Source organism: Morus notabilis, unplaced genomic scaffold (assembly GCF_000414095.1).
Source record: "Morus notabilis unplaced genomic scaffold, ASM41409v2 Scaffold201, whole genome shotgun sequence".
In the NCBI taxonomy this organism is placed as follows: domain Eukaryota; kingdom Viridiplantae; phylum Streptophyta; class Magnoliopsida; order Rosales; family Moraceae; genus Morus; species Morus notabilis.
Genome location: NW_010357101.1, coordinates 589761 through 610793, shown reverse-complemented (window position 1 = coordinate 610793; position 21033 = coordinate 589761). Strand labels below are relative to the sequence as shown.

General features: G+C 34.1%; 3 protein-coding genes and 1 pseudogene across 6 annotated transcripts; 2 read left to right on the top strand and 2 right to left on the bottom strand.

Annotated features, from left to right (window-relative positions):
- The first annotated feature begins 905 nt into the window (after nt 1–905).
- LOC21411306 (lecithin retinol acyltransferase) lies at nt 906–2189 on the top strand. Its single transcript, XM_024165595.1, has 2 exons — nt 906–999; nt 1596–2189. Exons 1-2 carry the CDS (start codon nt 906–908, stop codon nt 2180–2182), a joined length of 681 nt encoding a protein of 226 aa, XP_024021363.1. The 3' UTR covers nt 2183–2189.
- Nucleotides 2190–2827: 638 nt separating this feature from the next.
- LOC21402651 (putative cyclic nucleotide-gated ion channel 13) lies at nt 2828–6860 on the bottom strand. 4 transcript variants are annotated; one of them, XM_024165215.1, is made up of 9 exons: nt 6685–6860; nt 6145–6289; nt 5600–6014; nt 5300–5512; nt 4904–5190; nt 4630–4741; nt 4127–4348; nt 3792–4040; nt 2828–3593 (listed from the first exon to the last, which is right to left on the bottom strand). In XM_024165215.1, the coding sequence occupies exons 2-9, from the start codon at nt 6192–6194 to the stop codon at nt 3090–3092; spliced, it is 2052 nt and encodes a 683-aa protein (XP_024020983.1). In that variant the 5' UTR covers nt 6195–6289; nt 6685–6860; the 3' UTR covers nt 2828–3089. The 4 variants fall into 4 exon arrangements, with proteins under 4 accessions (XP_024020983.1, XP_024020987.1, XP_024020993.1 ...); XM_024165219.1 differs by having other exon boundaries at nt 6145–6243; XM_024165225.1 differs by having other exon boundaries at nt 6145–6201.
- A 2502-nt stretch (nt 6861–9362) lies between these two features.
- LOC112091454 lies at nt 9363–13563 on the bottom strand (annotated as a pseudogene).
- A 3137-nt stretch (nt 13564–16700) lies between these two features.
- Nucleotides 16701–19673, top strand: LOC21402650 (pentatricopeptide repeat-containing protein CRP1, chloroplastic). Its single transcript, XM_010089209.2, has 4 exons — nt 16701–18096; nt 18885–19037; nt 19135–19206; nt 19315–19673. The coding sequence occupies exons 1-4, from the start codon at nt 16903–16905 to the stop codon at nt 19414–19416; spliced, it is 1521 nt and encodes a 506-aa protein (XP_010087511.1). The 5' UTR covers nt 16701–16902; the 3' UTR covers nt 19417–19673.
- Nucleotides 19674–21033: the final 1360 nt, after the last annotated feature.

Here is a 21033-nt window from a genome sequence, read left to right as displayed (position 1 = left end):
TTCCTTTTACTGATATATATTGAAGAAAATTATTTGGCTTTACTGGTAAATTTGAGATTTATTGCTCAATAATTATCTCGGCATAAATATATATGAGAATTATATAAAACAGGCCCCTTTTTTAACTAAATTTATCTAGTTTTAATTCCGTACTCCATAATATTATATGTAAATAGACTTAATTATTTCCAATATTTTCTCATTTTTATAAGCAAAATATTATCCATGTTACTGCCTTCTAGAATCTTGATTATGCAACTGTAGAAAGGCATGAACATATCACCACCACACAACCATATCACCGTACGTCATTTCCCACCTTAACACCAAAGGAAAAAAAAAAAAAAAAAAAGCCTTATTAGTTCTCAATAGATATTAATGATCATGTGTATATATACATACTGTGATCCTTGCCAAGTAAGAAGAAAGGTTAATTACACAAGAGGCTTCTATTGGATTCATGCAAATACTGGAAGAAGCATATTCCTTCGGCATTATACTTTTTATGGATCCCTTATTTTATATTATTAGGGTTGCAGATCTCACAATTTTTCACACATTTGTGGTGAAAGTACGTGGAATATTGAGGTTCCGTAAGTACTAATAGAGGCCTAAAACATACATGATGACAGAAGAACCCATTTTCTGGTTCCTATTGCTTTCTTCTTGTGCAAGCAAGCACACTACTCTGATCAGCCGCCGGCGTGCAATATGTTTGGTTGTATAAAAGTCAATATATGCACATGCTATGCCATTGCCATGGAAGTATCTTGGAGGTTATCTCAAAGATACGACGATACACACACACACACACATACATATATATATATATATATATATATTTATAGATAGATATAGATATAAACATAGACATAGTACAAGAACTGAAAATTAGACGAGAGAATATGGGGTTGTTTTCAAACAGGATCGATCGCAGTTTGCTCAAACCAGGAGATCACGTTTACTGCTATAGAAACAATCACATCTACTCCCATCACGGTCAGTTTTCTTTTCTTCGTTTTCTTCATGATTATTAGCTCAGATTTTATTTCTTCGTTTTCTTCAAGATTAGGCCAGTGGATTTCACAAATCGCTAGTTAACTTCATGTACTTTCACATCTATTGGATCAGTTTTTTTTTCCCCCTTGGATTTACCCCTAATTTGTTAAAAGAACAATAATTACTGATGGATTTTCTCACAAGACTACTACCTGATGAGTTAAATTTTATTTTTATTTTTGGTTGGAACTACTGATTACTTAAATTTATGGCTGTGATCATCTGGAAATACACACACACGATAGAATCATAATTAGATTGATGCGATTTGGAAAACTGTTCCTTGAGTTGAGCTCTATATGGCTTAAAAAATCTTACAATACTTGATTAATACATAATATGTTGTATGTATATGATCTGCATTGATTATTATTCTCTGGTTGTTGGATTTGGAATTATTTAAGATTACAAGAGGTAGGCATATAAATGATTGAGAATAGGGAAATAAAGTCAACATTGGATCACCACACATCCTAATTCCCTGATAAAGAAATACTTGACGACACAGATATTAGAATCTGATTACAAATTTGCAGGAATATATGTGGGTGATAATAAGGTGATCCACCTCACAAGAACACAAGTCGATGGTCAGAACGATAACGATCATAATCCAATGATAAGCTGCCAAGTGTGCAAACACGAGCCAAAGCGAAGTGGAGTTGTGAAATGTTGCCTTGATTGCTTCCTCAAAGGCCACAAACTCTTTCGCTTCAAGTATGGAATTTCCTCAACACAATTCGTCATGAACAGGTCTGGAACATGCAGCACCGGCAACTGCTGCTACTCGCGAGATGACGTCGTTCGCCGTGCCACCGACATGCTGCACTCTTCCGAGGGGTTCGGTGCGTACAACCTTCTCAACAACAACTGCGAGGCCTTTGCGGTTTACTGCAAGACTGGCAAGCGTCTGAGTTTGCAAGCCTTTTCTCTGAGAAACAAAGTTGAAGTTACTTTCGATGAGCTCACCAGCCAGCCTTTTTCTGCGAAAAAAGTCCCTAAAATTGTGTTCAAAAGTGTAGTGAGGCATAAAAAGGACATGCTCCGATATGATAGAGCAAAGCATCAACAAGACAATTATGATCATGGTGATAAGGAAGATTATAATTACCGGAGAAGATAGAATATTAAGGCCAGATTCGCTTCTTTTACAACTAAATCTACATTAACTGTTGTGATCTGCCTATTATATATAATGAGGCTTTGATTACCTCATCTAGGTGTACAAATATGTAATTAGTTTGCGTGTCATAACTTTTGCATTGATTCGCCAATAGCTTCTTTTTACTTATTTATTTATTTATTTGTTTGAGAGTTAGCTAATACTAGCTTAGTTATCATCTGGACAAGGTAAGATCATGTACTGAACGGGTACATTTAAGCTGTAATTCATGTATGTATAGAAAGGGAAAAAAAAAAAATTATAGTACTGTATACTGTTGATGCCTTGTCATTCATTTTTACTAATAATAATAATAACAATAATAATTAAAAACAATAAAAACCTTTTAAAATAGACAACAATATCAAATAATAATATTGAAGTAAAAACCACTATGAACATCAAAAACAGACATTACGATTAAAAAAAAGAATTAAAAAAACAACAATAACTCGCAAAAGGACATCATATGAAAACGACATACACAACAAAAGAGGCATCATTCACAACAAACCTAAAAAAACAACATAAATTTGAAACACTAGCAACGTTATAAAACAAAAATCAGCGCAACGACAATAACAGTCTTGAAAAATAACACTCTTGAAAAAGAAAAACAATTTAAATGTGAAAGGACAATATTACCCTCGGAAAAAAAAAATGTCCAACTTAAAAGCTAGTATTAGAATTTGATCAGAGAATTTTAGTAGACAACTATGGAATATGGACAGAGCTTGTTAGGTAAAAGCCTCTTAGAGGGTCACAGTTATTGTCATCCAAGAATCATACTGAACAACACCCTTTATATTTTGCTAACTTTATATTTTTGGTAACAAGTAACAAAATACAACTGCTCATGGGCCCATCATCAATGCATATCTATTAATAGATATTTATGCTGAAGCCGATCGTCTTTATTAGCCTTTTTGTGCCGCATGAAAAGCCGGAATCCTTGCTGCAAGGAAGCAGCCGCGAAAGGCTTCAAGCCCTCAGACATGGGCTCATTCGGATGAGAGAACTTGGACCAGCATTTGGAGAGCACATGCTCCAAGTCACTGGCCATAAGAGCGAAGCCTTCAACTTTCATGTGGCACTTGAGGTTGGCCACGCAGATGGGGAAGTCGCAGTAGGATGTCGAGTTCAATTGCCATTCCAAAAGTTCTTTTCCGTAGTAATCGCCTTTCTGAAGGCGCTCGACGGCAACATCAGTGTCACTTCCAAATTTCCACACAATGCCTTGCGTGATGAAGAGTATGAAGTCTAGTGGTTCTCCTTTCCGAATGATATAGCTCTTCTCTTTGTAGATCACTGGCTTCAGATAGTTGCAGACCGTTTCATATACGTTATCATTCATGTTTTGAAGCATTGGCACCTACATATACACAGCTCACATAATCAACAATAGCTTAAGGACAAAAACTCCTAATCAAAAAATTTATGCTCAAGGACTAATAAAAAAGAAAAGAAAAAAAAAAGATAAGGGACCAAACTGATGTTTTATTTTTGAAGTCTAGAAATTGATGCTAAAATTCGTAGAATTAAAGCCAACACATACACTCATTTGACTTACTTTTTTCAACATAGGGAAGCAAAGGTGTTTCTTGACAGACATTCCAAGTGCAAAGGGAAGAATAGGCAGAAGATTGCTGATATCTACATCTTTGCCTTCTTGCAATCTCAGCCGTACATATCTCATAATCTTCTGCTTTATATCATGAGGAATTCTGTTTCTTGATATCCACAACTCTGCCTTTAGCTCTGATGTATTCCTGTCATGTTTTTTCACGTCCAATATTTTGGTCACCCATTCTGCAAATGTCTGTTTCACAATGTCTAATCAGTATACAAATCAAAAGTCTCTGTTCAAGGACTAATTTGTAATAAGTACACACATATATTACATACCTCGCTCTTGTGTTGACCATGATCAGTATGCTCTTCAAGAAGAGAAAACAGGCGTTTGACATCGAAATCTTTGTCTTCTTTAATCGTGCGTCGTAGGTACCGCATGATCACTTTCCTTTTATGTGCCGGGAGGTTGGATAGGTAAGAATCGATTTCAGGTTGTTTGATACTTATCCTCCGTCTTGCCTCCTCTGATTTTGTGGTTGCCAATTGCATATATGTCTGTAAATTCATGCTTAACCGTGAATTAGAATAATAGTCAATCCAACCCTTTGTCTCAATGACTTCTATTAGTAAATGCCTCTGCTTTTGTTACTCGGACTTCCAATTTCACTTAAAAAGAAAAATATAAAAGTGGGCAATCTTTGTCTTCCTTATGCCTGTAGGTAAACATTTGTTTATGAGGATATGGTACTTATATGTGTGTGTGTAGTACCTATAAGAAGCAATGATACTTGAAGGAAATGAAGTTTAACACAAACAAGAGTATTTAATATTTATACCTGCAGATTTCCTATGAGGTATAAAAATAAGAGTAAGCCCAAGATAGAAATAAGAACTGCAAAGAGGTTTTCCTCTACATTGCCACTTGTGTCCAGGTTTTGACCAAAAGAACTGCAAAATGAATCGATAAAACAAAATATGAGATATGTACTAACATCAGGGAGTTGAAAACAAAAGGAAGGGCATAAACTAGAAAGCTTCTAAAAAAATTAATAGATTGTTTTTTGTATCTGTAGTTTGGGGGTGCAAGAATGGTGATTGATTGGCACAAACCTCAAGTTTCGCAAACCCCACCAAAAACTACGAGAGAATTTTCTAAGAAAATTTGTTTTGTGAAGTATACGAGACTCGATGGCATCAGCAAACATTCCAAAATCAAAAACCGCCTTATCTGGCGGATCTACAGGGCAAAACTCATTCAAGTGTGTCAAGTTCTTCAGTGGTGGATTTCGGCGACAATCGAAATTACTAGGAACGCATCCGGGGTAACTTTTACAAGCACGGTGCCAACATGCCGTCTCACGAAAAATGGCATAGAAGTACCAAAGAGCTCCAAACACCTAATTAATTTAGGATTTTTAAAAGACAAGTTATTAAAGAAAACTTTTGGAATCAACATTAACTATTATTAGAGGTAAGGGGTAACTCTATAGAATAAGACACACTTACATGACCACAAATGATGTAGAGAAAGAAAAAGAAGGCCCCTCTGACCCATACACGTCTAGTGAGTGAATCATAAGTCCTTCCAAGCTCTTTGGCAGATAGGTAAACACGAAGAATCCGCGGAACATATTGGAGCAGAAGTAACAAGTTTAGGAACTTCCTTGTGGTCAAAGATTTGGAGCCCGCGATCTTAGAAAAGTATTTCAAAACTATCACCTGCACAGAACTAGGATGACATTATTCTTTGGACTGAATGACTAAGAAACAAAAGTTTATCATAAAAAAGAACAATAATGCTCTTACTTGTGGGAGAGGAAGAATGGCAAAAACATCAATTAGAAGGTAAGACCAAGGAAGACCGGTATATATGGATAATCCGAGCTCCTTAGCCATTTTTAGTGCACTAGTAAGCCGAGAAATGAGGTGAAGTAAGTAAGCAAAGTCTGTGATGATTCGTAGAACAAGAGCCACATACATCATAGGTTCGTCTACATCGAGACACTTTTTGTCCTCGTTTATAATCGGAACGTAGAGGAACAATGGATCGATTGAGACCCCGATCACACATGATGCTAAAAAGATCTTGTTCCACAGCTGAGGGTAAGATGCCCAAGGGTTCAACAGTTTCTCTACTTTTATGACATGTTCCTTTGGTGTGTCCTGTCCGGATCCATCTTTTATGGGATCGGAATTATAATATTGCTTCTCATAATCAACGCTGAATGGATAAAGATTCAAGGGAGAAACTATCAATATTTTTGTTCAAAACTTTTATGCAAAGAAATCTCAAGTTACTAGGAAAAAAAAAAAGTCACTAAAAGGGAATTGAAGAAAATAGTAGTACTAACCGCAATGATATTGTATCTTTATCTTCAGGACTAATAGTAGTGTCGTTCATAACTTCACTGTATATATGTAAGATATGTATGTATAATATATGGTCTCCTCTGGATAAGAAATGGATGGATGATATCAAGAGTGGAAAACTGTAGACTAAGGACAATATTGATTATTGCGAATGCAAATGTTAATTAAACGCGAATTTATCAAAAAATAAATAAATAATAACGAAGAAAGAAGAGAAATTTTTCACTAATTTATAGCTGATGATGAATCGAATGAGTTTCTTTATAGCTGAGTATCACTGAGAGAAAGGGAGAGAGAAAAAGAGAGTGATGAAAATGAAGAAATGTAACATCAAAATTTTTAAGAAAAAATGACTTTCACTAATTTACAAGAAATTATCCTAAACCTCAACAAAACACCCTCATAAACCAAACTAACTAAAATTAAAAGCCAGCAATTGTTTTTTCTCTGCAACTTATGAAACCATTGGCAATTACAGAAGGGTCATAAGCACAGCAAGAATGAGCAGATACGATACGTACCTTAAACAAAAAGAAAGGGGTGAAACATTACATAGTAGCTAACTTTGGACCTGGACGGCAGTACAATAATATTATCTGGATGGAACTGATGATCATGAGGAAGAAGTAGATAGTATCTGAGAGAGTAATTAATTAAGAATAATGTTCCAAAAGAACTAAACAAATTGGCCGGCTATTTTTACACTTAACAACATTAATATATATATATATATATGTATATGAAGATTAAGGAAAATGATCATTAACTAGTCTATATAGTTCAAGAAGAAAAATGTTAATTTTGTATATGAGAATATTCAACATGGAAAGCACAAGGAAAAAGCCAATTACGCGTATTGAATATTCATCTTGACTTTTTCCTTCCTTGACATAGAAGTATAAAATTCTTCTATTAATTTTGCATATATATGTATATGAAGATTAAGGAAAATGATCATTACCTAGTCTTCTTAACTTCTCATCTTATTTAGAATTTTATACTTCTATTAATTTTGTATTTTTCTTCAGTAAAACCGAAAGTAGTATATACTGGTTGCCGTGGTGAATCAGTCACACAAATTATCATCCTCTTTTTTTATTATTTTTTATTTTGTCTCCCTAGCGTTTACTTTACGAGGTCAAGAGGAGAAGTATATATACATATATATATATATATATATATATTGAATATTTAATTATGATTAGTTTATTATGACCAATATCCAGAGTAACTAATAGTAGAAATAAAAGGATACAATAATTAATTTTAAATTCCACAACAAATATGCACGACCCCACCAACAAACACCAACTATTGGCTGGTCTTTTTTCTAAAATTATCTGTTTCTTTTATTGGTGGGACCAAGTAATTCTGATTGATTCAAAGATTGCAAGAGAGACGTAATTTTCAAAATAATAATTAAAAAAACACAGGAATCGTTCACATAGAGTTTTTGTTAGCCACAAACGCAATTAATAGTTAGTAGCAGTTGACGGAGAGAAAAATTAAAAGAAAAAAAAAAAAAAAAAACCAACTTGACTTCATATATATATTATGAGGTCAACTAGTGTTTAATTAAGGTGGTCTCTTGGATTTTTTTTTTTTATTTGTTTTTAAAAGGAGGTCTCTTGGAATTTTGATTTTTATACAAACGTATCCTTAGCTTATACATTTATTTCAAGTTATTTTATTTTATTTTTTATTCTAGGTTCCGGTTGTCATGTCAATAAAGAATTGATCTCTAACTTATTAAAAAAAAAGATATGTATATAATACATGCTGTAAATATAACTTGAAAAAAAAAAGACAGAAAAGATTAGTCAGATCTAATATCTTTGTTCTCAATATTTATTTGACTTTAATATTCTAGTTTCATCGATTGTCAGAGGATATTATTGTGCCACTACTAATTAGACCTGTTCAAAGGTAATGACAAGAGCTAATGGGCTATAATAAGTACATTCGTAATTTTATTTTATTTCTCTTAAATATTTATAAATAAATATAAATTTAGAGGGAAGAAATTAAGAAGAGGGCACTTGGTCTCTGGTCTCGGGTCTCTGGTCTCTTAATTATCTAACTTCTAACATAGCTTCAACACGTTGAATTATATTGGATAATTATGATAAATACCCATTAAAAATACATGAGTTAAAATTTTTATCTTTTATTCTTGATTTATAAATTTTTTAGTTAAATAATTACACTGCTAAAAAAGTATTTATCAAGAGTAATGAGTAAAGATTTAGACCAGAATAAATTCTCCAGAAACTTTTGTAAAAGGATAGAAACGACAATAAAATCACAAACAACATATAATTTAAAATGAAAACAACGATGAAAAATGAGATTGACGTTAAAAGGATAAAAATCATTTGAAATGGAAGTGAAAAATACAACAGAAATAATCTTAGAAACAGATTGAAAAATAGTATATTGCAACAATATTATGAGAAACGACAATTATTATAAGAAATATAACAAATGATATCGGGAAAAAATCAACCACCATAACTAAAAACGACATCAACAACAAAAACTTACAAACGACAGTAGTCTAGAAAAACGACATCATCAAGAAAACGACCGACAAGTATGTGCAAACATCAATAACTGTAAAAGCGACACACACAAAAAAACAAAAAAAACAAAAGAAAAAAAAAGGATATCAGGTTGAGAAACCGAGACAATCTTGAAAAGACGAAATCGACTTAAAACAAAAACAAACAAAAAAATGCTGTTAGACAAACTTGAAAAACTATATCAAAGTAAAACGGACAGTCCTGAAAAAAACATTATGAAAAGGTAAAACGACATTACCGTCAAAAAACGACGTCAAAGAAGAAGGCAGCGTGGTAGCGTTGGAACTTGATTTCTGAATATTGCAGGGCTGGGGATATTTACTTTGCAAAGCCGTTTAGCAGAGAAGTAGAGTGAGATTTAATGAAAAAAAAAGAAGATTTTGAAGAAGTGATATTCTGCTGACTATATTCGATTATTATGAAATTGTTATAAACGACGAGAAAAGTACAACAACTTCATTATTTTGATTTAATTATTTGCACTAGTACTATGCTAATCAACTAATTATATATGTTCATCAGCAAATTATACTGCTCCTGAATCAGACGATTTGTTGCCCTTCTCTTCCGAATATAACGCTGCAATCCTCGCTGCAACGAAGCCTTCGCGAAAGGCTTCAAGCCCTCGGACGTTGAGCGAGGAAACTTCCACCAGAAAGTCGAGAGTAGACGCTCCAAATCTATGGCCATTAGAGCAAAGGCTTCAACTTTCGTATGACATTTGAGATTAGCTTCGGATATCGGGAATTCAGAATAAGAGGTTGAGTTCAAATGCCATTCTATGAGTTGTATTCCATAGTGATCACCTTTCTGAAGGCGCTCCATGGGACTAGTACTTGTTCCAAATCTCCACGCAACACTTTTCTAATAATATAGCTCTTCTCTGTGTATATCACTGGCTTCAGAAGTTTGAATATCATTTCATACACACCCTCATCCATATTTTGAAGAGTTGGCACCTAAATGTAATAAAACATTAACAACATACTCGTAAAGCAATTTCAATGACTTATTTGGGGTTTTAAATTTAAATAGTGAAACGTATAGGTAAAAATGGATGCTAATGGTTAAAGGAAACTATTAACTTTTTTTTTTTTTTTTAAAAAAAAAATTTGAAGTTAAAATATTTTTGGAAGGCCAAACTTGTAATTCATTTGTGGAAAATAATGGCCAAGGTGTCTAAGCCCACAACTTTGACGAATTCAATTTAAAGAAGAATATTAACATTAATATATGTGCGAATTGAGCTCAAATATATAGAATATTCATTTGACTTACTCTTGTTAACATAGGGAAGCAGAGGTTTTTCTTGAGTGACATGCCAAGTGCAAAGGGAAGAATATGAAGATGTCCAACATCTACTTCTTTGCCTTCTTGCAATCTCAACCGTACATAGCGCATAATCTTCGGCTTTAGATCATTTGGGATGGCGTTTTTCGATATCCACAACTCCGCCTTTAGCTCCGTTGTGTTCTTCTCATGCTTCTTCACGTCCAATATTTTTGTTACCCACGCTGCAAATGTCTGTTCCACAATAATGTATCGATACATAATTAAGCTCACGAGCTAATCATCAAATCAATCATATAATAATGCACTATTTTTACGCTATAAAGCTTATCAACCTCGCTATTGTGGCGGCCAGCTTTGTCTGTGTGCTCTTCTAGAAGAGAAAAGAGGCGATTGAAGTCGAAATCTCTGTCTTCTCTGATTGTGCGTCGCAGGTATCGCATGATCACTTTCTTTTTATGCTCAGGGAGGTTGGATAGGTACCAATCTATTTCTGGTTGTTTGATGTTTAACTTCTGTCTTGCCTCCTCCGATTTTGTCATTGCTAACTGCATATAAGTCTGTTTACAACAAGAAATAACATTTTTTGAGTAATGGCGTTACGGCGTTGGTTTTGTTTTTGTTTTTCACATTTTTTGAAAAAAATAAAAACGGAAGAGAAACGGCGTTTGGCACAATTAAAGATAAAAAGCATAAATGAAAATAATTTTTTAGTTTAGTGTAAAATGGGAGAGAAATGAAAAATAACTTTTAGACGTTTTCTATTTTTTGTTTATGTTTTCTCCTCTCTTGAGCACAGAGAAAGAGACATTAATGGATTTTTTTATACTGAAAATAATCTCTTGATAAAATTATCAAACGCATTTTTAAAAATGATTTATGTCTGAGATTGAAAACATTTTCATTTTAATTTTCATACAAAAAATAAAATCATTTTGGAACGAGTTCCAAACGCGACCTTCCAAACCTAAACCCTACCCCCATCTTACACACATACTATTTGACCTAGTGGTCGTCTCACATTCCAAAGCAGATTATTTTTCTCATTAGGCAAATGGAAAAAAATAAAAATTGTTTGGCCAGCGTAATACCAATGCTTGAATTCTCTATTACTATTGTTTCATTGACGTTAATTAGTCAGTGGCTGCAAGCATCGCCTACTGGTAATAATTTGACACCTGACTTCATTACAAGATGAGGGGTTCAAACATTTCAAATTCATTGAAAAAAAAACATTTGCCAGGCTTTCCGAAATATTAATTGGACAAGTTAATTGTTGTCAGGAGCTCTATATATGAAGCATAAGTTAGAAAATATATACGAGTTATAAGGTGCAAAGACTAAATTAATATTGAGGAATAACCTGCAGAGTTTCGATGAGGTAAAGAAACAAAAGCAAGCCCAAGATAGAAATAGTAACTGCAAACAAGTTTTCGGCTACATAGCTACTTGTGTCGAGGTTTTGACCAAAAGAACTGCATGCAAAAGAAAATCGGACAAAATATGAGATGTATCATATATTACCAAAAATAAGAAAACTTGGGGAAAATGATCTTATAATATGCAACTAACCAACCTTAAATTTCGCAAACCCCACCAAAAACTACGAAGGAATTTTCGTAGGAAATCTGTTTTTGTAAGTATCCGAGACTCGACGGCATCAGCAAATATCCCAAAATCTAAAACGGTGGAATTTGGTGGATCCACAGGGCAAAACTCATTCAAAAATGTCAAATTCTTCATCGGAATTGCCCAACGACAGTCGAAGGGACTGGGAACGCAACCGGGATACTTTTTACATGCATAGTGCCAACATGCCGTCTCACGGAAAATGGCTTGGAAATACCAAAAGGCTCCAAATACCTAATTAAGATATTGCAAATCAAGGAAAACAATTAATAAAAAGCATTTTATACCATGCATGAAGACTAATAAGAGGATAATTTTCAACATGTTGTCCCTAAATCTCTCGTGATTTGATGTTTCCATTGTTTTTGTTTTTGTTTTTTTTTTGTTTTTTTTTTTTTTTGTCATTTAGTCTTTGAATTTACAAAATGGTAGAATGTAACTAACTCCATATCGATCATTAACGAGACGCAAAGCACAAATTGATTAGGAATTAAAAAATTTTCAAGTTAGAAGATATATATTGGAGAAATTACACAAGAATAATAATGCAAAATTGATGGTAATTTATATAGTATAAAATTACTTACGTGACCAAAAATGATGTAGAGAAAAAATAAGAAGGCACCTCTGACCCAAACACGTCGAGTGAGAGAGTCAAAAGTCCTGCTAAGTTCCTTGGCTAACAAGTAAACACGAAAAATTCGAGGCACGTATTGAAGCAGAAGTAATGAGTTTAAGATCTTCCTTGCAATCAACGATCTCGACCCCGCTACGTTTGCGAAGAACACGAAAACCGTCACCTGCCACAAGTTAATTCATATTTGTGGGCAGGAGATAATTAAGTTGATCAGTCACAATGGGTTTTTGCATATATCATACTAATAATTAATATGTATTCTTAACATAAAGTGTCTAAATTAATTACGATAACATTACAATACTAAAAACCTTTACCGATATGATGAAGTTCCAGACTTCATCAAGTCTCCTTACATTTGTATGTTTTAAAAATGTTATATAATTCTTATATGCGACCTAATAAACGCAACATTTGTTGGAAGTTTTTAATTTTACTTTATATCAAAACAACCAAGCTGTTTTAGAAAAACCACTAAATCTCCATTACAAATTATAGGACAATATATATATATATATATATATATATATATATATATATCTACTCATATATATAGTTACTTTTAAATGTCAAAGCTAAAGGAAAGAGTCCTATATATTAAGACCTTAATTTGTTTTCAATATCAAAATTGTTAAGGATGCCAACTTTTATCCAAACTTGTCAATATACCTAACTCAACAATGCGTTGTTATTTTTTCACTGGTCGATCGATAAATGCAACTTTTTAATATTAATTGGCCTTGATGATTTTTAAAGACAAATAAAAGGACGATCTACGTATATATAGAAATTAAAAAGTTAGGATCTGTACTATTATATATGTTTCATGTGGTAGATATTAGTTTGCGTTGCTCTTACTCACCTGTGGGACGGGAAGAATGGCTAAGATGTCAATCAGAAGGTATGACCAAGGAAGCCCTGTGTATATGGAAAAGGCCAAGTTCCCTAGCCATTGCTGACGCATTTCTAAGCCGAAAAATTATGTGAAATACGTATGCGAAATCCGTGACGCTTCGCAGCAAAAGGGCCATAAACTTGACGTTTTCGTCCATTGCCAGGCACTTTTTCTCCTCGTTTATTATGGGAATGTAAAGAAACAATGGATCGATTGTGACACCAGTGACGCATGATGCTAGGAATATCTTGTTCCACAACTCAGGGTACGACGCCCATGGGTTCAATATTCGTTCCACTCGATTGTCGTTTCGCACTTGATATGCTCCATCATTGATGGGGTTAAAATAGTGATATTGCCTATCCATGCTGATCAAGAGAAGATATATAGGAAGAAAAACAATAAAGACAGCATTTGGATTATCATAGTAATTCTCTCGAAAGCTTAGAAAATTAATTACAATAGTTTAAAAAATAAAAGATAATTAATTAAAGTTAAAACGGAGATCATGAGCAAGAAAATAAGAATTAGTACCGCAGTGATATTGTATCTCTGTCTTCAGGATTATTCATAGCTTGATTATAAACTCTGTACAAACTCTCCTCTTGAAAAAGAAAAATGATTTTTCTTTTTTTTTTTTTTTTTTTGAAAGAAAAATGATTGATAAGCACAAAATTCTATACAAACACATAAACGAGGAAAACGAGATTTTCTAAATGTAAGGTTGAGCAAGCATCTTGCAATGTACTTTGAGAGCTACTAGTATTTATAATCTCAGCAAAATCTACTACTAGCTATAAAAATTATAATCATTATCCTACCCATTTAAAAAAAAAAAAAAAAGAAAAAAATTACTTTAGTCTCTTGATGTTTCGTTTACTTTACCAGGTCCAAGTAAACCCTTACTTGGATATCGAATATTTAATTGTTATAAGATTCTCATAATCCAAATTCATTATAATTAAGGAAAGGAATGAAACTATAGTATCAAAATAGAATAAAATAATTGATAACTAATTGTCAAGTTGGTTAGTCTTGTTCTAAAATAATTAGCGCACAAGTCAGCTTGATAAAACAAGTAACAACATTATAAGCCCAGAGCTATTATTGTAATAGAAATACAAATTTATCAAATTAACCCCATATTTATCCAGAATATTAACACGAATATGCAAATGACAGCAGTTATAACACCAAAATGTTGACCGGTTAAAGAAGGCAAGAAAACATGAGTTTTTATAGAGCCAATATTCGTTGGGAATCCCACCGCAGAAGGAAGACTCCTGAAAGAAGAAAAAACAAATGATGTCAAATGAAGCAACTTCACTTCATTTGACCAAGTCTACTTAGGGGTGATAATTCATATTGGTGAATCGTATTCGTATCGTGTTGACCCCCTCAATTGACATAAATAGACCTAACACGAACATGACCCGTTTATTAACGTGTCGAAATACAAAACCCAAACACGACTTATATATTGGCGGGTTGACACGACACGACACGAATAACCCGTTTGTTAAACATGTCATAAACGTGTCGTGTCAACTCGTTGATTATCTGTCAACCCGTTTATAAAATGGGTGATAAATGGGTAGTGTTAACCTATTTCTGAACTTATTTTTGAACATGTTTATAAAATAGGTGATAAATGAGTCGTGTTAACCTATTACTGAACCTATTTTTGAACTTGTTTATAAAATGGGTAATAACAGCTTGTGTATTCGTGTTACCCAAATATGACACGTTTAATAAACGGGTTATGACGGGTCAATTGCAGGTTGGTGAGTCAACCTAAAAATGACACGTTATTTAATTGTGTTTCACAGGTTCGATCTGATTTTGACCTAGACGTATTTATGATAAACCCAAACCCACTAATTTTGTGTGGATTTCGAATCATGTCGTTGTGTCGCTACCCGGATTACCAGCCCTAGCTCTACTGCAGTTTAATTAATAAGGAGATCTCTGGACATTTCTAGTGTCTAGATATACAAATGTGATCAATGTACTTGTCCCTTGTACTTTGATTATGAAAACGACATCCAAATCTTTGGAAACGACATGTAGTTTATTATTATTAAAAACGACATCCAGGTCCTTGTTAGTCGACATGTACAGGTGTGATCCTTAACGTACTTATCCCTCGAGCTTCTCACCTACTAGATGCTACTTTTTTTTTTTTTTTTTAATCTCTGATCATGATCCCGTAATATTAAGGATATAAGTTGCAGAATATTTTCCATTAGGCTATGCTATCTACTCTCACATTACCTTGAAGCTACCCTTTGGAAAGAGTTTATAAGTTTTCTATTTTGTTATCTTTACATTATGAAGGTTATTTTTAGGCTCTTGCTTTTGGGGTCCGTAATTGGTACGTATCACATATGGGACATATTTCAGTCACACAAAGGCATTATGACTTTTCTTCTTCATCTTATCTCAAGTTAAAGATTATTCTTTTGCAAATATTATTCAATTTTTAGATGATATCAATATTTTAATTTTGTGGTTAATAGATTCATCACTTTGCTACAACCAAGAGCTCAAGACCCGTTCAAAGTAAGGATAAAGCTATCAGAGGTGCCCGAATATTCTGCGTAGTGCGTTGTGTTGTTACTATATTCGTAAAATATAATAGTGTGCCTTCATCAATAAAAAGAAAAAAAAAACGGGTGTTTATTAAGGAGACATTTGATTTATGGATTAAAATCATGAGATTAGAATCATTTTTAATTTATGTGTATTTTTTGTGAAAAAAAATATTGTAACAAATCATAAACCATGATTTAAATTATGGTATAAATTCTCTAACCAAACGTCTCTTAATAATCCGGTCGCCTTATATCTTATTAGTATTGTTATTGCCATTATTAAATACTTGTCAGAAACAATTATTGGCGATTATTTGTTTTCCGTAGAAGAAATGACTTAAAAGACAGAAATCATACAAAAACCAGATAATAAAAAAGAATACTTTGGGAAGAAAATTTAAGAGAAAAAGAAAAAAGCAAATTGTTAAAAACGACATCTAGTTTCATTATGGAAACGACATCCAAATCCTCGTTATTTACTTTATTACATTAAACGAAATGTCGTTTTAACTGGCTGTTGGCGCGGCGATACCAAAAAAAGGACATGTCGTGTGGTTGAGATAAAGCAATCACTCCAATCGTCATAAACGACATGTAGTTGGATCTATGAAAACGACTTCAAAGTCCTCTTTACTCCACATGTCTCCTTGTCGTTCCATGGAGTCGAGATGACGCTCAAGTCGTGGTGATTGCTATTATTCACAATTAAAGACATGTCTTTCAGTCAGTGACAAATGACATAGCTTTCACGAACAACATCAAACAGATTAAAACATATCTTTCTGTCAGCACAATGTCGTCTGCCTAATGTAGAAACCTCATATGAACGACGTGTCGTTTTTTACTTGTTGTCGGCGATACCAAAAGGACATGTTGTGTGCAAAGTTCGTCCTCTTTACTCGCTCAAATTCAACCATTAACGACTGAAAATCGTCACTCATAAACTCACACAGTCGCTTTATCTTGAAAGATATCTCTTCAATCGCTTCCTTCCCCAGAAAACGAAAAATCTTTCCTCTGCTCGTATCCAGAAAACGACAACTAATTCTGCCTTGCAGTTGAATTCCGTTTCGCTAGCTTCAGATAATGAATAACTCTCACACAAATAATCCATGGTGAAATTCTTCTCTCTATCTCCCAACTCTCTCTCCACATTACTCTCCACACCCACATCCTTTTCTCCTCTCTGCCCATCTTGTCTCCACCGCCATGCAAAACCCAAGTTCGTCGCTTCCTTGACGCAGAACAAGACCCTCAAAGAACCCAGCTTTACATCATCATCGTCATCACAGAGTTTTCGCGCCGGAGAAGAACTTTCCGGCGAAACATACAACCATTTGATCCGCGAATATTGCCGAGCAGGAAATGTCGACGGAGCCATGACGCTTCTCGCTCAACTCAACGGCTTGGGATTTCATCCCAGTTTTGCAACTTACGCTTGTTTGATTGAAGCTCTCGGAAGTGTTGGAAGGACTTTGGAAGCGGAGTGTTTGTTTCAGGAGATGAGGTTTTTCGGGTTTAAGCCGGGGATAAAGTTGTGTAATGTTTTGCTTAAAGGGTGTTTGAAGAAAGGCCTCTTAGAGGTGGGAATTAGAGTTTTGGAGTTAATGGACGAAGTAGGGGTTGAAAAGAACCGGGAAAGTTATGAGATTTTGTTGGATTATTATGTTAATGCCGGGAGGTTGGAAGATACTTGGTGGGTTATTAATGAGATGAGGAGTAAGGGATTTAGGCTGAGCTCGTTTGTGTATGGGAAAGTTATTGGTCTTTATAGGGACAATGGGATGTGGAAGAAAGCTATGGACGTTGTGGAGGAGATTAGGGAGATGGGTTTGGCGTCGGTTCGGAAGGTTTATAATAGTATTATTGATACTTTTGGTAAATATGGTGAACTTGATGATGCATTGCAGGTGTTTGAGAAAATGAGAGGAGAGAATGTGAAGCCGGATATAACGACGTGGAATTCACTGATATTGTGGCATTGTAGGGCTGGGGATGTCGGTAAGGCGCTTGAGCTTTTTGCGGAGATGCAGGAGGAAGGGTTGTACCCCGACCCGAAGATCTTCATTACGGTTATTAGCCGTTTAGGGGAGCAGGGGAAGTGGGACATGATCAAGAAGATGTTTGAGAATATGAATTGTAGAGGGTACAAGAAGAGCGGGGTCATATACGGCGTTTTGGTTGATATTTACGGGCAGTATGGGAAGTTTCAGGGCGCTGAAGAGTGTATTTCTGCTCTGAAATGGGAAGGTCTTCCAATTTCTGCAAGCGTGTTTTGTGTCTTGGCAAATGCCTATGCTCAGCAGGTATGCGTCCTTTTCATCATACCCTATGCTTTGTGCTATCATAGATTTTAAATCATGTTGGGATTTTGCTTAGGCAAAAGATTCATGTCAGTTTTTGGAGCAACTTATTCGCTAGGAGTTCACTAATTAGCTCAAGACGTAAATTTATTATTCACTCGAAAAACCAGGAAAAATTGGCAACTTCATCTGATTGAAAGGTTGCTAAATTCTTCTATCCCCAAGTCGCAAAGGGAAAAAGAAATCATGGTTGTCCATTCTATCTCTAGAAACGGACTTTTGTTCTCACATTCCAACAAGTTCTTGTTAGCTAGAGTGTATATAAATACAATCAATGAAGACTACAATTATAAAACCATTAATTTGGAAAAACGTTTCATTTTGGTTATAGAAAACTGTCCATCAAAATCTAGCAAGGAGTTGGAAACATATTAGCACAAACATTTTTACCTTTCTAGATTGAACTTAAGCGATACAAAGTCTTACAGAGTTAAAATCTAGGCTAGGAGCAACTTATTGGCTAGGAGTTCACTGATTTTCTCAGTTTATAAACATTTCCAATGATGAAATTAAACTCCTAGCATAACTTACAGAATTAAAAATCAAAAACTAGGCTAATCTTGTGTTCCTCTGCCATAACTGTAAAGAGCATGCCAAAAGAATACACGGTACTGGTTTCATAGGGAAGATAAGTGAATTGTGTTTGAATTTTTCCTTCTTAAGATTAAATGGACTTGACATTTTTCTGATAAATCCATGAAAATTTGTTTATATGCATACAAAATGTGCAGGGATTATGCGATCAGACACTTAAGGTTCTTCAGCTTATGGAAGCTGAGGGGATTGAACCAAATGTTGTAATGCTAAACGTTTTGATCAACGCATTTGGTATTGCTGGTAGACATTTGGAGGCTTTGTCGATTTATCACCATATAAAAGAAATAGTAAGTGTTCTTCCTAACAAATTCCCTAAATCAAATTTATATTTTTGGGCACGATAGACTCAGTTTCTAAGGACGATGTTTTTCTTGCATTGTGAAGGGTTTCAGTCCCGACGTCGTTACTTATACTACTCTCATGAAGGCATTTATTCGCGCAAAGAAATGCGATAAGGTGCTCTTACATTCTTCGGTAGCTTTGCTTCTCATCCTAAAAGGGAGTTCAGAAGGTTTTTCTTCATGTAAGAGATTGTCACGTAGAATATCTAATTTCTTTTGGCAGGTCCCTGAGATATACAAGGAAATGGAATGTGCTGGCTGCACTCCGGATAGGAAGGCCAGACAGATGTTGAAAGTTGCTTTGAATGTTCTTGAGCAGAACTAGCTAGTTAAGTTCAGATGCAACAAAGCCACGTGAATTTGTCATTTGAAGACCCCGTTTGAAGCCGTCTCTTCGCTCGGCGCAGTCAATGCAGAGCCTCTCGCATAGCTTATTCCTCAACATTGTATATCTTCTAATTTTGTTCTTGCTCTTCTAATTAGTCGTCGCTGGAAAATTAATAATGTCGTAGGCTTTACTTCCAAATATTTGTTTGTTCTTTAATCCTCTTTTCTTTTTATGTTACAAAGGGATACAAATGTGTAGAATAAATAGAGGAAAGTAAAAAAGGCAAGAAGAAAAAGAAAGTCAAATTAAAATCAATGTATTAAATCAAAATGGTCAAATTTTTCGTTTGTTTTTCTTGTCCGCAATGTTCTACAATTAGAAAGCTTTTGAGATAAGTACTATCAAAATTTTCCTCATCAAAGCTTTTATCTCGATCATTTTTTCGTATAAATTTTTAGTAAAACGTTTCCCCTAAGAGCACTTCCTCTGCAAACTGTCGGGAACATGTAGCACCGGCCAGCCGGTTCCCGCAACGAACCGGACGTCATTGTTCAACGAGCCAAGCAATTATTATAAGGGCATTGGTGATTATCATCCTTTCGAGAACAACTGCGAGGCCTTTGCCATATATTGCAAGGGACAAAATTGTCATATATCATATGTAGCGGGTAATTTATCACAAAATATAACATATGGCGAATTTAACATAATAAATAAAATTATATTAGAGTCTTTTTTTAGATTCAATATTAAATTTATAATTGACACATTAATTTTTTTTTTTTTTTTTTTAAAGAATTGACATATCAATTGTAGTATTGTGTATTGAACATGAAAACGGCTGTTCAACCTGCAGCGCGTATAAAGTGTAACATAAGTTATAGAAAAACCCTAAAGACTTGAAAACGGCAAAGCAACACCCTAAAAATTGAGAAAGTAAATAGAAACTGATTTTGAAATAGTGAAATAAATAAATCTTGTCCATGTAAATAATAAAATATGATTTCGTAAATATAAATCTTATGTTAAAAAGTCTATCTAAGAACGAGTTTCCTACCAATACTATCACAGATAACTCTCATTTCATTTTCATCTATTATGATGTTAATATTTGATAGCTCATCTTCTCGTTGATCAAAAAGATTGAAACTGCACATCAACAATTGCTTCTCTCCTTATAAAATTATGTAGAGCCACTGAAGTAGCAACTATAGCTATTTGCTTATCAATTCTATAATTAGGCCATATATTTCAAAATTTTCCCCATCATACTGATCTCATTTATATGGAATTAAATATCCCTTTGTATAGACAGCATTAACCAAGTAGTATTTATCTACGATATAAAGTTATAACCATTTAATGACAGCACTATTTATATTGTTCACTTAATAAGATCAATTTTGAAGCGAAAAAATTCATAAATTAAAACACATATATAATAAGTAAGGAATTTGTGTAGTGGAAAACAATCCAGAAGAACAATAAAAAAAAAAATGCAAAAAAGCAGAGCAAACACCTCGTCTACGTATGTGTATATAGCTACCAACTTATCTTATACTCGGCATGTACTTATATCTTGATATGTATGGGAATTTCAAACAAATATATAGG